The following is an 18,115-nucleotide window of genomic DNA, read 5'->3' on the forward strand; positions in this document are numbered from 1 at the left end:
TCTTTGCCATCCTTGTGTATTTATGAGTTTGAAAGTATAATTGATTATAATGCATTATAAGTATGTTAATAATGCATTTTAGACATGAGAGGAAGAGCTACCTATATTTAGTGGAAAGTACCCTTAATTAAAAAATACATTGCAATGCTTATGCTTTATATCTGAAAATCTACCAATGGTAGCTTAAATACCCATGAGTATTAGACAAATTACTTCAAACATGACATAGTAAATAAGCTCTTATGTAACAAGTATCTATGGGTGGCGGTAGACATACCCCATGCTGTGGATATAATAGAAGAAAAAATATGATTTCCAGGGAAGGCACTGGACAGCAGTCAGATGATAAACACTAGGCTACCATTCAGCAAGGGCTTTCATATCAAATATAATATAGGGATGTATAGGAATACAAAAATCACGACTAGAATTTGCCCACCCAGATTGTACTGGTATGTTAAATTTGGGGTCTTGGCCCAAGTGGCTAAACTTGTGATGCTATAGATTAACACATTTTGCTGGGAACCCCACTATGAGAACCACTGTGTTACAGTGTTACACTGTCGACAGTAGCAATGAAGAAAAACATTCCCCTGCAAGACCAGAAGTGGATGGATATCATCCACACTGTTGCTGCTACATCACCTGCTGTGCGTCAGACAGTTCACACAGAGACAGAGCTCTACTTCCGGGGCCTCCAGCTGCTGTCTGTCCTCATTCTCCTTGAACCCTTATCTATGAGCCTCAGCCACATCCACCACAGACCCTCACTTCTCCCTCAAGCCCTCTTAACGGTCTTCTTCCCTTGTTCGTAGTCTGCTCTGCACCCCTCCCCGTTAGTGTCATTTGCTGTCACCCAGATCTCAGCTGCTCTACCAGTACTACCTGTCCCATAGCAACCAGATTGAACAAGTGGAAAGTGGAGGTAAACGTGTATGTGGCCAGTTCAGAACAACTGAGGCAACAGGGCACAGTCAATATAAGTGTGCACAATGTAGCCTATTGCCCAAATAGAAATCGTGTCGTGGGAAGAGTAGCTGGCGAAGACGAAGACAAAAAATCATATGGATCTCGGGGGAGATGGGAACAGTGTGGCTCCAAAGTGAATCTCGGACTTCATGTGGCCAGCCTCCGACATCGGTCATCTTGTCTATGAATTATTTTGGGGGGTCCCCAGATGATTAGCTTAATGTGCAACATTGTTTTCTCACTCAGCAGTAAACAAACCAACATACAGTATAAGTGTATACAGGCTATCTGCACAAGACCTTTTTAATACCAAATTGTCAAACATTACGTAAGAAAGAGGCAAACATTGTGAAAATAGCCGATCTACAAGCTGAGCTTGTAGTTCGGATATTTTCACAATATTTATCTGTGGAACCGAATCAAACCACAATTCCAAGTGCTTATCAGGGTTGGGGGTCCCCAGTTCAAATATTCAAATATGATTACCCTTGGTTCATATACGTAGCTGATGTATGACTCCAAATTTGGGCAAGGTTTCAACCAGATCAGAGAGCCCCATTGACTTCCATTATAACATTCAAGTTCAATATTTTAAGTATAAAACACATTAGCTCTGCCAATAGGCTAAAACATGCACATAGTTAAAACTAGTTCAAATTAAAATTGCAAGCATAGAGGGCTGGGGAGTAGGATACAAAAAAACAAATACACATGACATTACTTTCTTATTAATCAACAGATTTTATTTACAGAAAACAAAAGTATGCAGGTGGATTGTTTCCATAGCATTCTGAGAGCAGGAAAACATTTCCTCCCCAGATTAATAGAAAGAATGAATTTACAAACAGTGAATTGAATACAGACTTTCCAACCAAAGACCAGTTGTGACAGTTGAGACAAAGCCTTCATTGAGTTCTTGGAGTTTGACCCCCCCTCCAATACAACACGTTTCCCTTAACCCCAGCCCCACCCAACCCTCCACTTACTCTGTCAAATGACTGACAACTCAAATGCAACCCTTATTTCCTGAAATAAATGCCATGGGGAGGAAGTAAACCGTTGAGTGTTGAAGCATTACAATTTGATGACAAACAGGAAGAAGCAGAGTAATTAGTAGGGCAAAAAGCAGGAAAGATCCAAATACAATCAAAGACCAGATATAATAACAAAACATATATGCCCTAAAGCAGAAGAGAGTTCCTGTTCATTCCACCATCCCCTAACCCCCACGCCAGTCACAAGCCTACATTAGGGTCTACACTGACAACAGTTTTAAAAGTTAATGTGATAGTGGCAGGCTCAGTTTCATATTTTGTGTTTCATGTTCAAGTCAGATGTGATTCTTATTTTTTAAATTAAAAGCAGGGCAATGATTGTTGATGTGCTCGTCTGGGCATTCTACACAGAATGATTCCTTAGTCTGTGTCCAGGGATACAGTATGTCTACACCGGACTATTAGTTAGCTGCTTTTAATAAACAAACAGCAACACAAGAAAACAAAGTTAAAAGAAAAGTAAAAAGTATACCATACTGACAAGAATGAGCCACTCTTCCCTGTCTATCCCACTTGTAACCCCCCCACCCCACCCAACCTCACAAAAGAAGATGTGGGAAATACACGACACCCAGTTTTTTTTAAAGTTTCTTTTTAAATGCGCTCATTGAACCAGGTTGGCAATAGCCTCCCAAAATCAATGGACAAAGAAAGCCAGGTGAGTAGATCTAAAACCTCTGCCCATGCATTTAAACAGTAGTGAATTAGGACAAAGACAAGTCTTTTTTTCTTGTGTGCATTTAAATCACCAATTGTCAGCAGTTGTCTTTTTTTCCTTTACAATATATTCCTTAATGTTTGTTTTATAATATATATTTTTTAAGACAGTGTCCTTTAAATGCAAATGAAGTAGGAAGAGGTCTTGGCAGAACATGAGAAGCTGTTTTCACACTTGACTTCCACTCGTTTCCCCCACTTGTTGCGCCAATCTACACTTCGATGTTGTTTCCAGCATAAAGCCTGGTCCATGTCCTCGCTGTAAAACACAAAATGGTTAACACGATGTAGAAACATGTTTCACTTCATTTGTAAACGGCTAGAAAAACAGTCGGAAAGATGGTAGAATTAACATAAAAGTCCAATTTATGCTTGAAGTAACAAGTGTCGAACAATGTGTCGCATGACTAAAGTGACAACTACAAAAGGTGTGTCGCGGAGGACATCCGCCGACAGTGTTGCGTACCTCTGGAAATGTTTTACGTCTCAGACACTTCATAAAATGTCAAACTTTGATTGGTTGGAAGACGAGGTAAGCTCCACTACCACGGACATTCGTGAGACCTTCACAAAATTTTCTGGCGAGGCAGTTGCAGACAGTATGAATGCTCAAAACAAAAAAATGTGTGAGACATGCAGTGTAACGCGTTGTTCGACACTTGTTGCTGACACCATGTCGCGATGAGCTTGTTCGTGGGTGAAAACAAGCTCTCTCCCTCTCCCTCGTTGACCGAGTTCTGATCTAACATCACACACACAACAGAAACCATTTCTTAACAACGCTGATTTGCACTGCCACTGACATTGACCATCTCCATGCTAGAAATATATGGGCTTGGGCTACGCGTCAGGCATGTTCAAAAAAGGGCAATAAATAGTGAGCATAGAGTAGTCAGTACAAACTGACAAGCAAAGCTACGAAGTAAGAATTATTTACGTCTGACTGTAGGGTGACACATGTAAAAAACTGATCTGGCCAGATCACAGCTCTCACCTGTCTCTATGGCTTGAGCTTCATTGGACTTCCACTGCTCTGCAACATCATTTGCTAGGGGATCATCAGGGTTGGGTGCGCTTAGTAACGCCTGGATTGATAGCAGCACTGTACGAATCTGCAAGGCTGGAGACCACTTATCTGAAAAAAAGATAAAAACAGTTTGGATACAGAAGATGAACAAGAAAACAGAGGTAGTTAGAAAAATAGTGAAATAAGAATGATAATAAAATAAAAGAATGATGGATATTATTTTCAGACGTCAGGGGCAATGAAGAGACAGTGGTGGCATAACACCAGTGGGACGTTGCTCCAGTGAGAGGTCAAAAGTGTAATCTGAGAGGCCCGTGAGCTTTCAAGCGAGATTAAATAGGTAAATCCCTCATTTCATTCACAGTATAAACATTAAGAGAAAACAATACACATGCTCCCTGCTACAGTAACATGCCTGACCTGTCAGACCAAAGACCAAGAGCAGGTGTAATGTGGCAATAAAGCCTGCCTGGGCTGGGGGAAAAAACAGTCTCTCTTACCAGTTAACAGCTAGCCATAAAGCTTTTAAAGCAGTGGTTCTCAACCTTATTGGCCCCAGGGATTGGTATGCCATTTTAATTGTTGTCATGGACCGGGTGGTGCAATGTTCTTCATTTTTACAACAATATTTTAAGAAGTTAACAAAAGGTTCTCAAATACAGCTCTTACCAATAATGTAACTTTATAGCTGTTGTGAGGCAAGCTGTGAGGATACAGAGTTCTTGCCATGCTGTTCCTTCAAAATTAATTTCAGATTCAACCGATTTCTTGAACAATCTTTTACATTGTAAACTACACAGCGGAATACTGGATCTCAACTTCCTTGAAAATGATCAGGTCCGCAAGGAAATTTCAATTCAATTACATCTATGATCAACAATACATTTTAAGTAGTCCAAGATGAGCTGTAGGAGCTTAACTGACAATTAAGTCATGCTACTTGATAATTGAAGATTCAGAGCATGCAGGCAGTGAATGCCATGGGGGGAAGTATTTGGATAAATACAAGGCACACACAAAACACACTGTCTGTGAACAAACATCGACACTTGAGTCTGCTGCAGTGATGATGCCGAAACTCCTGTCAGCAGTGCCAAGGTGACTGTTGATGGTAACAGCGCGGTGCTGACGGTGTCCACAATCATCAAGTCGTTTCATAGTTATTGCGTTCAGAGAAGCTTACACAGGGATACCGCCAGATCAGTTCAGTCTAAGGCGGCACACCACCAAGACTGGTCAGCACAGAGACAAAACGTCAGACTAAATGTTTAAAATAAGAGTGTCATTGACCGTTACTAATATGCTGTCTTTTGAAGAATGTTTAGTTTTCACTGTTGCTAATCGTTTAAATATAAAATAAGTGTGAACCCATAGTCATATTGTATATTGTATCGATATTTGGATATCTGACATAAATATTGAGGTATGAAATTATGTCCATATTGTGCAGCACCAGCGTGCGCAGGCATGTGCACCCCCCTCCAGTAGCACCTAGACCAGTGGTAACCAACCTTTTCACGCCCATGAAGAGCACTTTTTATTCCAATGTGTAAGCCGAGATCTACCACAACAATATATTCCACAAAACCACCATGAGTAAGACATCATATTGACTTTTGCAAAGGCTCAATCTATTTGCATACATCCACACAAAGGCTAGTAGTCTAAATACGAGTACCGTAAATTTCGGACTATAAGCCGCGACTTTTTTTCCCATTTTTCGACCCTGCGGCTTATATAACGGTGCGGCTTATCTATGGATTTTTATAGCTAACGGCCACTAGGGGACCTCCTAAATCTAGGGATTTTACACCCGCGGCTTATAGTCCAGTGCGGCTTATATATGTACAAATCATTCAATTTAGCTGCTGTGGCTTATATTCAGGTGCGGCTTATAGTGCGAAAATTACGGTAGTCTAAGTCTGAGTACTGCCAGCTCATGGTGATAACCAGGTGACCTAAGTCTTAACCTCGCGTCACCAGTCTTTCCACCTCGGAGGAAAGCCTGGTATGCGTTATTAAAGACCCGTGTGATCCGGTAAAAATAAGCTAAACTACGCCGAATAAAGGATTTTATTAGGAGAGACCTATATTGGGGTGAAGTCTTTCCGGATCTGCCCATCCGGCCGCTTGATGACGCACCTGGTGACGTAGAGTTACTTCTGCTCCCGACCGGATCATAGACCCAAAAAGATATGCTGCCCAGGCTACCTAAGTGTAAGTCCCATCCCTCAAAAAATGCAGTTCGCTGGGCTCATTTAAAAGAGACTTAAAAACTCACCTTTCAGGAGGCCAAAAGAGGAGGTAGTACCTTTTTTCCCGATAGACAGCCATCTCACCAATACAGAAAACTGTTTGTGATCGACTGTGATGGCTTTGAACATCGACATGTTGATCGTGTTCGACCGGTTGGTTACCACTAACCTAGACTATGTTTTTTTCATGCAGGGAAACCAACCCTGTAACAGGAAGCAACAGAGTGCACATCCTGATCACCATTTTGACGAACTTGTCCGCAATAAGCGTATAAACCAAGATTTCGAAACTGCGACCCGATATAGCCTATATTTTACAGACTGGTGCCGGGTGGCAGAATGGCAGTTGAGCGCTCAGCTAGTGCTTTCAAGTCGGATTTGTAGACCTATAATCATAGGAAAATAGTAAAGGGATCCTTTGTGCAACAATAAAATCAATACATAGTACTACCCACACTTAAGCAACAGAAAAGCATACAGTTTTCTTTATATTAAAGGAAAACATAGGTAGTACTTGCTTACCTTTCAAAATGTCTAGACATATTCTTCCCAGCTTGTCTACGTTGGGATGATATATTTTGGTCATGAAGCGTACTTTAGGAGCAGCCATGGGGTATTCTTCTGGGAGAAAGAGTTCAAGTTTAAATGTGCCCCCCTCGAAAGGTGAGTCCTGAGGTCCAGCAATGACCACATGGAAGTAGCGGGCGTTCCCTTCATCAGGCTCTGCTTTGATACCTGGGACAGGCTCTGCAAGCAAACGCTGAGTCTCCTGGTCAACATGAAACAAGCAGAAACAGAAAAAGGGCTTAAGATCCTGATATTGCTCATACAGGAAGGAACTGCACTTTATGCATTAAGACCTGAGGCCAATTCTCCAAATGCCTTCTAAAACAGTAGTTCTCAAAAAATGTTGTGCTAAGGACCCCCAAAATGATATGTATTTGACCGTAGACCCCCCAATCCGAAGATGTTTTGTGCCAGGGACCCCCAGAAGAGAAGATCAAAATGAGTGATTTTTTTAAAAACAGTTAAGATTTTTTCAAAAATGTTCAAAAATAGCATTTGTACAAGCTTGCAGTGTGGCACGAAGTGACGCGAATAGCCAACACTAAAATGACAGATTCTTTCCCGGTTTTAATGGATTAAGTGTAGTGAACATTCTGAGTGCTTTGCTTGAGTCTAGTCTGTGACCATTTAGCACTTTGATTTGAGATATTCCCAATAAATGACTAAATGTTTTTTTTTTACTTTGGTTGTTTTGTTTTATACATCACATTGTTTTCTGGTTTTATTCTGTAAACATTTTGTAAACATTGTTTAAGAAAGGTGCTATATAAATAAAGTTTAAATATTATTTATTATAAATGGCAAACCAAAATGTGGTATAAGGCAAAGCAAGAGCAACAATACAGCCAGGCTATTTAATTACCCACTAGCACGTTCTCTCACCACATGGAAACACACACTGCTGAATGCCTAGCAATCACCTGACTAAAATATATAGATGCCATGCTTTGGCAGTATCAAGGTATTATGGTATACCAGCGTATTTAGAAATCCCGAAGGTATAACTTTCAATACTGTTAAAAATACAAACACTCCCAGATATTGAATCATAAAAAAATCTAGTTGAGAATACTTCTGACAAGTTAGTAAAGCAATACTGTCAGTTATAAAGTTCCTGTGTTTGAAACCTGGCTAAGGACTGCAGAGGTAAATTGGCATTCTTGCTAACTCTGGCATCAAATAAACAAATCTCTGTTAAGCCCACTGATGTACAGGCATCCACATATTAACAAGTGTCATCAGGTCCTCCAGTAAGGTATGCTTAATCTATAGGAGGGCAATTATTTCCCACCTACTAATTATTCTATGGGCCTAAGAAGTATTTTAAGTAACCCAGCAAGACAGTCTGAGTCTCAGTAGGATAACTGCATATTAGAGATACAGCCTTATAGGCTAGAGTAGACAATGCCATACATTGCTACGGTGACTTAAAATCACCAGCAGCTGAGCTTTTACATGTGTTTGTCTTTTAATACCATACACTGGTGAAATGTCAGGAACGTATGAAAAATCTATTTGATGTCAGTGACACCAGTAGAAAATGCTATTTTCTTATTCATGATGTGGCACTGCACTTCTGAAATACATGCTGCCATCTCAAACAGCTTTACTCCCAAGAAAAACTGTTGCATGTGCCTGAATTAGGATACAATAATCCAAGGGTGAAACAGATCAATTAACAAATCATAGAATAGATGTTAAATGTTCAAATATTTGCTACTTGGAACCAAAATGAGTGTTCCAATCATAAAAGGTTCAGATAACTTGTGATGAGAACTACCATTTACCAACAAATAATCAGTTTGCCGTCTAAGTAAATGGCATACTGTAGTTAAATCCAATAATAATTTGTCAGTAGCAAAACATTTTGATATACAATTTTGATGTGTCTTGATGGGGTTTTGATATATTGATCAGATCCACGTGTTCCACAATTTCCCAGTTAAAAATCAAATTCTGTCTTTGAAGGGACGAATGTTTTGGGCAGTGAAAGGTTTTGAGTCATTATTAAGCGAAAAATAGAATGGTTGCCAAGAGCTGTATTGTAGTCTGTTTTTTTTTTATTGTTGTTGCCAGTGTCCTGGGCTGGGCTATACTTGTGAGGCATAGCAGAATTCATATCTGAAAACTTGCTTGCTCTTGCTGCAGTATACAGTACTGTCTTCTAGAGGTGACACTGAGCCAGCCACCACACCACAGGAGACTCAATTACTTGCATTCCCATCAACTACTGCAGCAGGACTAGCGCCAGCTCATGGTGATAGCCAGGTGACCTGCAGAAACACACACCTTCAGTGTGACAGAGGAGTAGACTACCTGATATGGCCTGTGGTATGCATGAGGCAGACTGGCTGAGACACCTGAAAGGCACGTTCATCAAGTTAACTACAGTCAGGCATGCATGCCACGTATGTCTTCATACAGAGGAACTCTCTTTTCTGAGCAGTCAGTGGTGGCCTGTCCTACCCTGTAACTTTGAGACTTGAGACACAGTAGGTGATTATTTGTTGCATTAAACTATTTAACATACTTTCTTATGTGAACATACAGATAGACCTTTATTGATCCAGGGGAATTTAGTTGGTATGGCATACAGCAGCTATGAAACATAGGACTGATATACAGCTAGTAGTAACAAAATACTAATATCCAGTAGCAATAGGCATTTGCAGCCTTTATTGTACCCACTACGATGAGACACAGCCATTCACTGATAAGACACCCATGTCAACTCTGTATATAAGAAAGGCTTCGATAAAAGAGTTGGCCCAGGGCCACCTCTCCTGCTTTTTTTAAATTTCCGTGAATGCAACTAGGGGCGAGATTCCTGAAATGTTTCAGATAACCCACAGACAAAACCATGCAGTGAAAACACAGACGAGAGGGGCTCCCAGTCCCAGTCACACGCTCAAAAAGGGCTCAGGGGCTAGGGCCACAGAGAGCTGTTCCCAGGCCTCCCACCTTTTCTCACCAACTCGCATTTATTGTTCGGCGGTGTATGGTCTACTTTGACGTCCTTCACTTTCAACACCTGAACAACCCTCATCTTGCAACTATTCATCTAGATACAATACATTGATGAATCATTTACCAGATGCCCAATTCCTATCAAAATGGATAAATGATGTGGCCTTCTCTAAGACAATGTTTAATTTCATGTGCACGAGAATGCTACGCACATCAAAGTCCTTATAGTGGTGCCGGCCCACGGCAGAATAATCTAAAGAGTAGTCTTCAAGAGACAAGGTGGCCACACACACTGGTAGCCAAAGTGTCAATACTTTATTTTTGGACGCAGAGTAATAAGGAACCAACGTTTTGGCAGGTAACTGCCTTCTTCAGGGTATGATATTTATAATATTTATATTATGATACATTTAATTTAAAACACGTCCATACGTAATAGTCCATACATGTATGTATGTGTATGTATTCCATATGGTCAGCCACAGAACACTGTTTTCATAGAGGGATCCATCTCGGCACGAGTCCGCAGCATCCATTTATAGCACTCCACTGTGTACACACCCAAAAATTAATTGCTGCGACTTGGGGATAGGCTCTCGTCATCTAGTATCTTATCTATATCTTTGGTAAAATATCTCCACCTTTCCACAAGATTCACATGGACAGTCTGTGTAGGCAACAGAACATGCAGAGCAGCACTGAACTGTGTAAACTTCCTTCAATGAGCACATAGGGGCACACAAATTGGCAGGTGTTGCGCTTGGTGCGGGGTCAATAGGCTCTATGCACAGCAGCCATATTGGAAATAAATTGGGCCTCTTCTTACTTCCTTCACAGGTGTTACCAATGATACTAATGAAGGCTCTGTTCCATTCTGGTCAGGGTGCTGATATCGTGCATGTTGGCTCACTAGAAACACTCCATTTTGGTTCCCAATTGGCCCTTTATGGTGGGTGTGTAACTCTGAGAGTGTACAAATGGAACCAAATGGACCTGTATGGGTCCATTTGGTTCCATTTGTACACTCTCAGAGTTATGGGGGTCCTTGAAAATAAGACAACCACTATGCCACACTAAATGGAACAGAGCCTTAATTAGTATTATTGGTAACACCTGTGAAGGAAGTAAGGAAGGGGCCCAATTCATTCCCAATATGGCTGCTGTGCATAGAGCCTATTGTAATCACATCTGTCAATTTGTGTGCTCCATACGTATACACGTTCATTAAAGGAGGTTTACATGTGTTCAGTAGTGCTACTGTGCAAATGCCATCCCGTTGAATACATAAAAAGTTGTCAGGAAAAGTGGAGGTATTTAGAGATATTTGTTGAAATGCACGTTTTCTGCCAGAGCTTACAAATGGATATGATAATAGATGAGAGTGCGGACCATAGGTTGCAGCAATTCATTATTAGAAGAGTGCATCACTATAAATTCTCGTTAGAATGCTGGTGAGACAGATCCCTCCACAAAAATGCATCCAGCGCTTTATCGCTGTGTATGTGGATTACAAGCAATACGGAATATCTGACATTTTAGGGCTAGTTATCATGGAAAAACTAAGTAATAAGGCTTTTACCACTTTAAAAAGGGATGAAATAACTAAAACTCATAACTTCTTAACACTGTAAAAACAGTCCAGTTAGTACTTTCATAAAGTGATTTACTTAATACATGCCCTGCACTTATTCAAGTTGTTCTTTCAGCCTTGCAATATCTTCAGGACTGGAAGATGTCTGACAGTTGCTGATCACTGTGAAATAATCAGAGGCATACTAGTATCCTAAATGTAATGTTCAAACATACCGCTTTTGCTCACATTGTTCTGTCATGCAAGTCACACCTTATCAGATGCATATCCTTCTTGATTATTCTGTCAGCTTTCTCGATTAGACAAGCTAATTTCTAAGGTTTCAAGGCAATAATGCCGTTATGTTATTTATACCTTTTAATGCCATACACTGGTGAAATGGCAAAATCTATTTGATGGCAGTGACACCAGTAGAACATGTTATTTTCTTATTCATGATGTGGCACTGCACTATAGCTGTACTCCCAAGAAACACTGTTGTGCCTGAATTAGGATACAATAATCTAAGGGTGAAACAAATGAATTAACAAATTAATCACATTACATTTTAATAAGCAATTTAGATTTGTAGAATATATGTTAAATGTTCAAATATTTGCTACTTGAAATCAAATTATGTGATTAATTATGAGTATAATAAAGGGTAGTGTAGTTGTATTGACAATGGAGTGCTATTTCTGAGGAAAGGAAAGGTGACAGGAGTCGATGCTTGGGAGGCATATACAAATTCATACCAATGAATGAATTCAACAACTTCGCCCCTCAGCTGTGCTACTGTTAGCCTACTAAGCTAACATACCTACTACCTAGGCTAACTATAACCAGCCATAGCCAGCTAACTGGCTAACTGTGTTGCCATGTCGACTTATTATAAGCGACGTTGGGCTTCTTTTTCTGTAAAGTTGCTTGGTTGCGTTTTTTTGGCCTTGTTGCTATCACGTACTTGCTTATTTAGACTTGCTTTCAAATGTTTAATTATTATTTAAACCAGTGGCTCTTTATTAATATTAACATGAAAATGTTTCGTGGCCAGTAGGCCACGTTGTTTAGAATGTTTAAAAAATTATTCCAAATATTCCACATTTTATTGCTAGAGTTTTTGAAAATAGCCTTCGCTGCATCGTGACGCGTTGTGAGCTTTTAGATCGGCTATTTTCAAATAGTCGATGCATATGGGTTTAAAAAGTGCTCATATGTGGCCTAATCACTTTTTGGTCTTTTTTTTTCCTAGACCTGGTTGCTTATTTCTCACTAAATATGGCAACACTGCTGGCTAACGTTGCTCGCAAACGGCTGGCCCACAAAGCCAAGGCCTTGCGGCAAAGTCTGCACTGACACCACATTATCGTTAAGTACCTAACGTTTATCACTTATGCATTATTAGATGGAAGCCAAATTAAAAAACATGGCTAAATGTGTAAGTTGAAGTCTGACCGATGCAATATATAGTTACAGTAGGAAAACACATGAAAGTTAAGTGAGATACAAAGGGAGCTAGCGTTAGCTGGTGGCTAATGCTAACCTGCTAGCTGTTGTGTGTTCCTGGTTTTTCATCACTCACTACAACCACAGAACTCTAGCTGTCAAGCTAGCATGCTTAGCATAGCCAGCTAGCCTGTCAACTAGCCCCCCAATTTGGCCCAAATCTGATCACTTAGCAGCAAGATGCTAGTAATCTTGTGTTTTAGTTTATAGTTTGCAAAAGATCATCCCGGCCCAACGAAGCCAAATTTTTCCGCCATCTTTCTGATGGTGTATTTTTAACCCAGCAGCCTTTTTGGGTTTAGCTTAACAAGACGAAACGGAAGTAACTTTAGCTTTTAGCTACCACTGGCTACTAGAAACCCTCAATAAGACTGCATGCTTTCCACCTCGCCATGTGGACTGTTGTATGTGGTTGATCACAGAACATCTGCTGTTAAAATGACAGTGTGACGCTGTTGTTAAATGTACCTTAATGATCCTGCGGGGCAGTCCTGCCATCTTGTCTTAAATGCGGGGCTTTAGCAGTAACAACTCTCTCAATGCTTCTCCTCTCTCGTTGGCATTGACAGCAGCACACGCGTTTTCCGGTTTGCATGCGTCATGAAACCAGGGTCTGGATTGTACATTTGCAAATATAAAAATGTCGAAGTATGACAAAAAATAAGGCTTTAAAAACAACAATATTTGGATGTTGGCTTGGAAATTTGGTACAATGAATAATGCAATTTTGGAATTAATTAAGAGAAGGTTGATAATATACATTTTCTACGCTTATTATATGAAATATTTAATCTAATAGAAGAGTACATTTTTTTAATTATGAAATTATTATGGTCATACACTTAGAAACCTTAAAACATTGTACAAATACTAATGCTATGAAAACCAGAAGAATCTGTGATGAATGCCTAAAGTCTATAACCTCTTTTTTTTAAATTGTATTGTAACTGCATTTTGTTCTGTTATTTGTGTTTGGAATGTTGATATTTTGTCAATAAAAATATATGTAAATTAGCAGATAAACAACGTGACTATAAAAGTATATGACTATGTTAGCTACTATACTATTAAGAAAGAAATGTAATATTCATGGTGGTCTAATGGCTCTGTGATAATACACTTCATATGAATGTGAAATGTATTTAATATCACAGCCATTCTAGGGCTACAGTAATATAGTGCCTATACTCTCTTAACTCTTTAAACTCTTTATTCCTGACAAAATAAGCGATATCATTAATCTATCTCTCTGTGTGTGTGTGTGTGTGTGTGTGTGTGTGTGTGTGTGTGTGTGTGTGTGTGTGTGTGTGTGTGCGTGCGTGCGCGTGCATGGTGAGTGCATGTGTGTGTGTGTGTGTGTGTGTGTGTGTGTGTGTGTGTGTGTGTGTGTGTGTGTGTGTGTGTGTGTGTGCGTGCGTGCGTGCGTGCGTTCGTGCGTGTGTGTGAATTTACTTTCTACACGTCATTGCAGCATTTGATTGGCAGGACAGTAAGGTCTTGCAGTGAAAATGGACATGTTATCATGATAAGGTTGGTTCACTTTTTAACAACTGATCCGGACCAGAGAGAACAGGTTATGTACTGACTACAGAAAAAACAACACAAATTTCCACAAGCCATCATGGTTGAATGGTCCATGCAGCTATAGAGCAGGGGTCTTCAACGTGTTTCAGGCCAAGGACCCCTTAGCTGAGAGAGACATGAAGCAGGGACCCCCATTACATAATGCTTTTTTCCCCCCCTCTGCACCAAACCTCTAGTTGAGCTTGTAGATCTGCTATTTTTGGCCAAAGTTAATTTCCTCAGAATAGGGATTCTAGGGTTCAAGTGGTTAATGTAAAAAAAGAAAAGAAATCCTATCACACAGATTTGGTGGACCCCCTATAGTGTCTCTGGGGACCCCTAGGGGTCCCGGACCACCTGTTGAAGACCCCTGCTGTAGAGGAAGAAAGATTAATAGAGCCCCTCCTACTGATGTAGGCTATTCCTATGGACAAAACTCATTTCCAACTGGGGTCCAGGGTAGACGGTAGAGGGCTGGCCTGGCCATCAACAGAACAGTTACAGGAGCTTTATGAAAGAATGGACAAGAGAGGTGTCCAGCTGACTACAGTCATGCAATCTCTGCATCGCCACAGCCGAACAGGTAAGTTGAGAATCTGGCTCATAATTGTGAATATGAATGCTGTGGGCAATATTTGAAACAGAACTGCCTGTATAATATGTAATTTACTTTGTACATAAATCTGGGTATTTCGCAAGGTCACAAAATAGCAGATGAGAGATTGCTATGAAACCTGTGTGGTATTAACCTGTCACTATCTGATATATCTAATTAGTAATTCGATATATATTTAAGTTGACTTAATACACAGTATAAAAGTTAAACTAAAATATAATTAGTAATTACATTTGTGTTTGAATTTATACTGTGTTAGTCACACCGTAAAAAAATCTGGATCAATGAAGAGATATTTTCACAACCTAACAAATACAAAAAACCCACATATTATTATATAAGTATTGTTTTAAAAAGATATGTTATAAATGCTGTGTATTTTGTCTCTTATTTTGCCACCTCATTCTTCCACTTACTTGTCACAGACAAATGGTAGACTTGCACAAACTACTAGGTGTAAATAAACTGAAGCCTATAATTATTGGTCATGTACAGCTGTGAGGTTTCCACTTGTTTACTTATGATCAAGGACGCTATACAAAGCAACCATTTGTTCTAATCTAATGTAAACACTTTGTCTAAAGATTAGGTAAACACTTATGAGCAATAAATAAAAGCATGTAAGTTAAATAAAAAATATTTGGGTGCTCCTATATAATCCTGAACAGAATGGTAAAGGTAAGTAAAAACCAAATAAAAAAACATCAGAAACATTAAATGAATTATACCACCAGCAATTGATAAAATCTTCTTCCTAATAAAGCTAGAACTGAGTATTGATTTCAATGATTTACACTCTACGAGTTAAATCAACAGTCAGGATTTTACTGTGTATTGTCATAATAATGATAACTGTAAATGACCACAAAGTCCACCCATCCTCCCCAAATGACCACTAACATTGAGATATGTAATAACAAGGCTTTTATAAATGCACGTTTTATTAGGTGTGTTTTAGCATTCTGTATTGCATAAATAGCTCCCAATCACTTACCCAAGTTACCCCACCTCACCAACCCTCCAAAATTTTCCATTGTGCACTCACACAGGAACAGATGAACCAGTGCCTAATCTAGCCCTTTCTCTCAGTGCACAGAGTGAACAGACAATACCAGCTGAATTAGAGGGGCTCTTGCTTCCACTGAGTGTTTGATTTGAGTGGCAGGATCCGTCCTGACAGGGCTCAGACAGCCAGACTTCCTCACCCACTCATATATCAGCTGACCCATGGCATTATGATATATTGTATTTCATATTCATCCATCTTTGATAGTTTCAAATGCATTGCTTTGCAAAGAATGTAAAGAAACGACACAAATGTCCAGTTCTAGTAAAATTCTTGCTTTCATTCGGTTATGTCACATGAGAGTGATTTGCTTTCTCTTTTATATCTTCCAGGTGACGTTGCCCAGGGGAGCAATCACTGGTATATAGCTTGCTTATTTGGTATGATCACCTGCTTGGGATCAGTTATGTCCCTCAGTGTTCCTCCAGTAACAATGGGACTCCGCTCTGCATTCTCGGCCACGCGGACCAACAGTGTACAGGGAGGCAGCCAGAAGGCGGTCACCTTCAATAGGCTCCTGGTCAATGCAGGAGGGGATTTCAACCCAGATACAGGCCACTTCCGGTGCCGAATCCCCGGGGCCTACTACTTCTCCTACTCCATGGGGAAATTTCCAAAGAAAATGCTGTCTGTCATACTCGTAAAGAATGGCGAGGAGGTGCAGGCTATAGCATTTGACGATTACCGCAAGAAAGGGAGGAAAGTTCAAAGCCAAAGCTTAATGATCAGTCTCAAAGCTATGGACACAGTGTGGCTGCTTTTACAGCCGAGTCCTGAGTATGCTCTGTACAGCAACGCCGGCCCTTATATCACCTTCTCTGGTTACCTCGTCTATCCTGACATTTCCGCAACCAGCTATGTTAACAACCACTTGTCTCCACCTGGGCAGTCCTATCCCAACTGTCCCCCTCTGGGGGATCGCTGGAACAGCTGGACCAAGGGCCAAACACTTGAGCAACCAAGGTCTGCCTTCTCAGTGGCGCGAACATCCACAGTCCTGGGACAGAGCGGCGGGCAGCAGGACAAGCAGCCACTAACCTTTGACGTGGAGTATGTTAACATTGGGGGCCACTTCAACAAAACCTCTGGTCTGTTTACCTGCCATTTCCCCGGGGCCTACTACTTTGCCTTCACCGTCGGGAAGCACCCTCGCAGGGCTGTTTCTGTGAAGCTGATGACGGGGCGTGGCGTGGTGCAGGCCATGGTGTTTGATGAGGATACGTCAAAGCGCAGGGAGATGCAGAGCCAGAGCTTGCTCCTGTCTCTAAAGCAGGGTGAGAATGTGTGGTTGTATAGTCAGCAGGATGAACGCTACGCTGTGTACAGCAACCAGGGAAGATACACCACCTTTTCTGGCTTCCTGGTGTATCCTGAAGCTGAGCCGCCCACGATTACCACCTCCCAGGACAGAACTCACATCTAAACACTGACCCCTCCATGGTGCGGTGTTTAACAAAAAAAGAAAATAAATCTAAACCTTTATTATAATTGTCCCACATTTTCCTCGTTAGGTTGTGTATCTATATACAGATTCATTCTGTTGATAAAAAAGAGGAATAATAACTTCCTTTAATTTGTGCATTTTGAGGACAATAATACTGCAATTGTATTCACTCGTTTACATATTACATGATACTCCAACAGGAGCTGGATGTATAATGTTGTCAAATTATTCCACTAGATGGAGCTATGCGCCTATTTATTCCTAGTTTTCATAGAAAGCATAGTTGTCTTTATGCACACAATTAGTCTTTTCTTGATAGTGCAGTTATTTGTGACATTATAAATATAGTAGAAAATTATTGTTTATATCATAAATTTGAAGATTAATCAGTGTAATTTGGTTTAGCTTAATCTTAAAAAATCCTTGACACAGAACCTTGGTGGAAGACCTGACATCCTGTATTTTTTGGTCATCACATGGAAACAATTTGTACATAATGTATAGTTTACTGATACTGTTGTAGTTGTGAGAACATGATTTATACATACATGATCACTTTTATTATGTTATGTTATATGAATGAATATTTTGTATATTGTAGTTTTAATGTTGAGTGGGGTGATGCAAATTAAGTCTCTTTATTCTGCATTATGTGATGCTCATTACATACCACCTGCTCTACAGGTTTGCCATTACAATAACACGATCAGAAATTGTCATGTACCAACCTGATACAATTGATGCAGTATGTGTATTATGCTACTTCTGTTGTTAGAAAATAGAAAACCAGGAT

General features: G+C 40.2%; 2 protein-coding genes across 2 annotated transcripts; one reads left to right on the plus strand and one right to left on the minus strand.

Moving 5' to 3' along the window:
* Nucleotides 1–1,686: 1,686 nt before the first annotated feature.
* Nucleotides 1,687–13,216, minus strand: ube2na (ubiquitin-conjugating enzyme E2Na). The gene is made up of 4 exons (XM_084061123.1): nucleotides 13,102–13,216; nucleotides 6,546–6,792; nucleotides 3,736–3,876; nucleotides 1,687–3,000 (listed from the first exon to the last, which is right to left on the minus strand). The coding sequence occupies exons 1-4, from the start codon at nucleotides 13,129–13,131 to the stop codon at nucleotides 2,954–2,956; spliced, it is 465 nt and encodes a 154-aa protein (XP_083917249.1). The 5' UTR covers nucleotides 13,132–13,216; the 3' UTR covers nucleotides 1,687–2,953.
* A 1,499-nt stretch (nucleotides 13,217–14,715) lies between these two features.
* Nucleotides 14,716–17,301, plus strand: c1qtnf13 (C1q and TNF related 13; the record flags this gene model as incomplete). Its single annotated transcript, XM_084059554.1, has 2 exons — nucleotides 14,716–14,779; nucleotides 16,211–17,301. 2 exons carry the CDS (start codon nucleotides 14,716–14,718, stop codon nucleotides 17,299–17,301), a joined length of 1,155 nt encoding a protein of 384 aa, XP_083915680.1.
* Nucleotides 17,302–18,115: the final 814 nt, after the last annotated feature.

Source organism: Gymnoscopelus microlampas (genome assembly GCF_963454915.1).
Source record: "Gymnoscopelus microlampas genome assembly, chromosome: 6".
In the NCBI taxonomy this organism is placed as follows: domain Eukaryota; kingdom Metazoa; phylum Chordata; class Actinopteri; order Myctophiformes; family Myctophidae; genus Gymnoscopelus; species Gymnoscopelus microlampas.

Coding starts and splice junctions, on each gene's coding strand:
- ube2na (XM_084061123.1), bottom strand. CDS start 13,131: ATGGCAGGACTGCCCCGCAGGATCATTAAG. Junction 6,793..13,101: donor TGCCCCGCAGGATCATTAAG/GTACATTTAACA, acceptor CATGTTGACCAG/GAGACTCAGCGTTTGCTTGC. Junction 3,877..6,545: donor ATGTCTAGACATTTTGAAAG/GTAAGCAAGTAC, acceptor TCTTTTTTTCAG/ATAAGTGGTCTCCAGCCTTG.